General features: G+C 41.9%; 1 protein-coding gene across 1 annotated transcript; it reads left to right on the forward strand.

The window, feature by feature from the left end:
- Window positions 1-2,133: 2,133 nt before the first annotated feature.
- On the forward strand, window positions 2,134-3,232 carry LOC105044534 (mannose-specific lectin 2). The gene has a single exon (XM_010922468.4). It carries the CDS (start codon window positions 2,170-2,172, stop codon window positions 2,983-2,985), a length of 816 nt encoding a protein of 271 aa, XP_010920770.1. The 5' UTR covers window positions 2,134-2,169; the 3' UTR covers window positions 2,986-3,232.
- The last annotated feature ends 1,604 nt before the right edge of the window (window positions 3,233-4,836 follow it).

Here is a 4,836-nt window from a genome sequence, read left to right on the forward strand (position 1 = left end):
CAATCATGGATCAAGATTCTTCATTAAAATCAGATCAAAAATATTAAAAAAAAATTCTTCATTGACTAATCATTTTAGCTAGAGAAATTGATCGAGAGAGAAACGGCTTAGAGAGAGAAAATTCTAAAGAAAAAATTTTGGAGAGAGAAAATTCATCTTGGACTCTTCAGACGATATGATTCGACAAATCCGATCAATCGGATAAATCATGCTAAAATTATCATATAAATAATTCAATAAAATCATGAGAAATAAAATCTAAAAATATTAGGTCGGATCAAGGTGAATGTCGATATACCATCCGGCGATCACATATCAAAATTTATTATTAGGATCAATTTCAATTCATCATCATTCTTCTCAAAATTCTAGAAATCTTAGGAGAGAGAAATAATCTAGAGAGAGAATTTTAGAGAGAGAAAGTAGAGAGATTAGAGAGAGAAGAAAAGAGGGAGAGAGAAGAGAGAGTCTATTTATTATTTTTCTATTATTTTTTTATTTTCTTTTTCTTTTTTTCCTTCTTCTTCTTTTTTTCTTTTCTTCTTCCCACGGCTTGCCTTGGGCCGAAACAAGAGATCTCACAGTCTCCTCGATTAATCGGCCGATCGGCACAAGACTGACCGACGACAAGAGGGCGACGACGGGCGGCTCGAAGGGATCCAAACTGGTGGCCGACGACGACCACCGATGCTCGAAAAAATAAAAAAAAATCAAATTCTCTATTTTGACAAAATTCAACGATTTCGGTCACCGGCAAGCATGCACACCGGCACGGGAAGGAAGGGGGAGAAGAGAGGAAGGGGAGGAGGCTCACCTTCGATGCCGGCAAAGCTTTTCTGACGAGAAATATCGATGGGCACAGGGACGGTCTTCCACAGTGGCTTTCCGATGATTGCCGTCGATGGACTTCGGGTTCTTCAGTGAGAGGGAGAGAGGAGGGTTCTCCTCCTTAAATAGAGCTGGAAGGGGCTCTTTCGGACTCCAGTTGGGAGCCGGTGAAAGGAGGGAGAAGACTCCCTCCGGGAGTCTTCTCCTCTGTTTTCCCTTCCTCTTTTTTTTTTTTTTCATTTGGGCTTTTTTTTTGGGGGGTGCTGGGATTTGTTACATGGGCCGGGCCATGACAATGTATGTACAGAGCCAGGCTAGAATCAGATCGATTAGATTTGGACTCAGATCCTGTCAGATTAAAACTTTATAATAAGGGTCCTACATCAATGTCCAAGCCATTAAATGTGATCTACTACCCAGAAACTACTTGCACGCAAAAATTTATATGATTTAGAGACTCCTAACCTATGCATCAAGTAGTCAAAAATTGGACAGTTTAAATAAAATTGAATTAGATGTATTTTTTGATCACTTGATGTATAGGTTAGGAATGTTCAAATCATATAATTTTTGATGTATAAATAGTTTTAAAGTAGTAAATCATATCCAATAGTTTGGATCATCGATGTAAAATTTTCATTGTCCAATTTTGATATGATTAGATATTCTAAATTTTATCAATTTTATTTAAATTTATTATATATATATATATATATATATATATATATATATATATATATATATATATATATATATATATATATATATATATATATATAGTTGGAACTTAAGCTTTAATCTATACGGTCCAAGCCTAGGCCAACTTTGAGGAGGACGCAGATGCTTCAAGCAGATCCTGCCCCCTTTCTTGCTGCAGAGGATCAACGACTTTGGTGGATTGGCAGTCCTGTTTGTCCAAATGAAGCCCATTTTTTCCATTGGCTCCGATGGATGTGCACATCGTACGAGTTCGTCACGTGGAAGGCACCAAATGGGAGTTTGCTGGAACTGATACCAGAGATGCACCTGCGACACGCACCCCTATTTCGAGACCATCATCGCATAGCGCCCGATTATGTGGGCTCATCTTAATAAGCTTATTATCAATCACTTATGCGTCTGTCTCGTTTCGTACTACCCCGCAAAAAAAAAAGATGGAAAAAAGTCTCCGTTTTATATCGTATATATACCATCGGATGCGAACACGATGCCATGCGTAAGGATCCAGAAATGTTTTAAACACCACCGGCATCTTCCGGCACGATGCAATCTAAAGCTCCAACAATGAATAGAGGTTATAAATGGCTGGCGCAGAACTAGGCAATTGGATGTATAGTTCCAATGGCAATTCCAATTCCTTTGGCCCTCCTCGCTCTTTCGGCCATTTTCGGTCTTCTTCCACCTCACACCACGGCGGACCACGTCCTTTACACCGGCGAGGTTCTCATGGCCGGCCAAAACCTCACTAACGGGCAATACCGCTTGGCCATGCAATCCAACTGCGACCTTGTCCTCTACGAAGGCGAGACGTCGACATGGAGAGCCAACACTGCCGGCAAGGGCAACGACTGCTACCTCGGGCTGAAGCACAACGGAGAGCTAGTCGTCCGCCGAAATGTCCACTACACCCTATGGTCCAGCTCAAACAAATCGAAGAAAGGCAAGTATGCCCTCGTGCTCGACCACCACGGGAAGCTCGGCATCTACGGCCAGAGACGGTGGGCGAGTAACAACCAGAAGGAGACCGGCATACTGGACAGGTCGGTGGTTTCGACGGAGTACGTGCTCTACTCCAGCGAGAGACTGGCCCCTCCAAAGAAGCTAAAGTATAACAATTATGAGCTGGGATTTAAGAAGTGCAACCTGGTCATCAGTGACAGCCGAACAGGAAAGCTGTTGTGGCAGACTAGCACGGAAGCTAACACTTGCTACGCGCAGCTGGAGGCGGATGGGGAGCTCACCGTGAAGCATCACAATAACCGTCTTTGGAGCAGCAACAAGAAATCGGAGGATGGGGCGTACATAGCCGTGCTTCGTTTCGATGGGAGGCTTAACGTTTTTGGCCCGTTGATATGGTCCCTCGACAGAACTGACGACTCCCCGTTACCGGAGGCGTCTTTTCCTCCAACGGGAGATTTCACGGCGTCCGATGAGTGAGACAGTGCCACCCGTTGGGTGAGAGGCAGGTATATTAATAAGCTGATGGAGCGCTCGTGGTTCCAGAGAATTCGCGTGCCTCTTACCTGTTTATGGTTTTGTTATCAGTTAATTTTGTCGTGTAAAATAAATTTTATGATCCTTATTTTTAGGCCCGAGATGAATCTGATAAAGTCAGGAATGCATGTGATGCATTACTTCAGCTTTAAGTGATTTTCACCAGTTTTGCCGATCAGTCTGTTTTGGCTTTGCCACTTTTTCTGAAAGAAAAAAAAAAAAAAAAAAAAAAATGAAAACAGGAATACTATTTCTCTTTTCATATTCCCGTCACCACGTCCTCCAATTAATGTAGGCTGCCTTTGGCTTGTTACTATTCCTTTTAGAAGTTTGGAAACAGAATTTTTTATTTTGACCATAAAAAATATGTCCAGCCTTTTTTGTATTTCACAATAAGAGATTGGTGATATGACTGACGATGGGAGAGAAGAAGGCGGGATGGGATCGGTAATCTTTGCTAGGATGAGGGAGAGTTTAATGTTAAGCAGGGGGGCATTGGGGCGGGGCTTGAAGCATGAGGTCGATAACATAGTCGAGGATGAAGGATAGTTCAATATCAAATAGAGAGATAGCCAGTGAGATCCGAAAAACTTATGTAATCGGATTGTTTTGATGGGGCCGAGAGCAAGATAGGGCGATGGAGAGGGATCAGATGGAAAAAGTTGAAAACTCATTTTTAATAGAAGTAAGATGAAAATTTTATTTTATTTTTTAAAAATAATAAAAAATATTTTTAAATATATGAATTAAAACATTAAAATATATTTTATACATCTGATTTTATATTTCTATTTAAAAAATAATGGAAAAATTAAAAAAAAAAACAAACAGGGCTGTGGTCATGGGTTTTTTTCCCGTTTCATGTCCCTCTTATTAATTTATAAATTATGTGAGCCAAGGCGATTGAGATGCAGCTAGTAGCGTGAAATGGCAGCATGAGGTAATTTCTTGCCACGTCATACATGAAAGCTTGCGTTTCCTTTCCATGTAGGCCTGGTAATGGGCCAGCCAGCTTGGTTAGGCTTCATATGATTTCATGCTGGATTTGGAGAAATTTGAAATTTTGGAATTGCTTGGTCCCAATCCAGCGCTGCTTTCTCTAGTTCATTGCTGGAGTCTCGGATACAATTGGAAGCGGTTTACCAATCGGCAAACGCTGTCACGACGTGGATGGTGACTGTGCGTGACATTCATGGGATGCGCACCTGCCAGGGCTTTGCGCTCTTACAAATTGCGGCATACTGAGAGAGCACACATCCCTGCGGTACGTTTTGCAGCATTCGCAGGATGCGGTGCATTAGCGGGTGGCATCCATCACAGAATAAATGGCTACACTAGAGCGTGTATGGTTTGATAGCTGCCCATCTTGGATGCACACTGTTTGCTGGTGCATCGCATTTTAAGGTGACACAGATGCACCAATGGGGATCGTTGCCCATGCTAAGATGCGATCATGTCCACACATCTTGTAATCACTTGCTGCCGCTAGCTTCAATGGTCAGTGACAATCTGAGCTTCGAGCCGGTGAGGAGATGGTTTTGGAGATCGGAGGAAGGCTGAGGTGGTATATGTCTTCGATCTACAATCAAAAGTTCATTTGCCAAAGATTATTCGACAGGGAACCCCCTGATGTTTAAATTAGTTTTGGAATAGCCAAACAGGAGAGAGATAACAAGAGATAAAAGATCATTTGGGTGGGCTTAAATCATAGATAATCATTGAACCTACCATTAACCATCGTGGATATTTATTACACCCATCAAAAGCCGCCGTGAGTAGTTATTTCAGCCCAGA

This window comes from Elaeis guineensis, chromosome 5, assembly GCF_000442705.2.
Source record: "Elaeis guineensis isolate ETL-2024a chromosome 5, EG11, whole genome shotgun sequence".
Lineage (NCBI taxonomy): Eukaryota > Viridiplantae > Streptophyta > Magnoliopsida > Arecales > Arecaceae > Elaeis > Elaeis guineensis.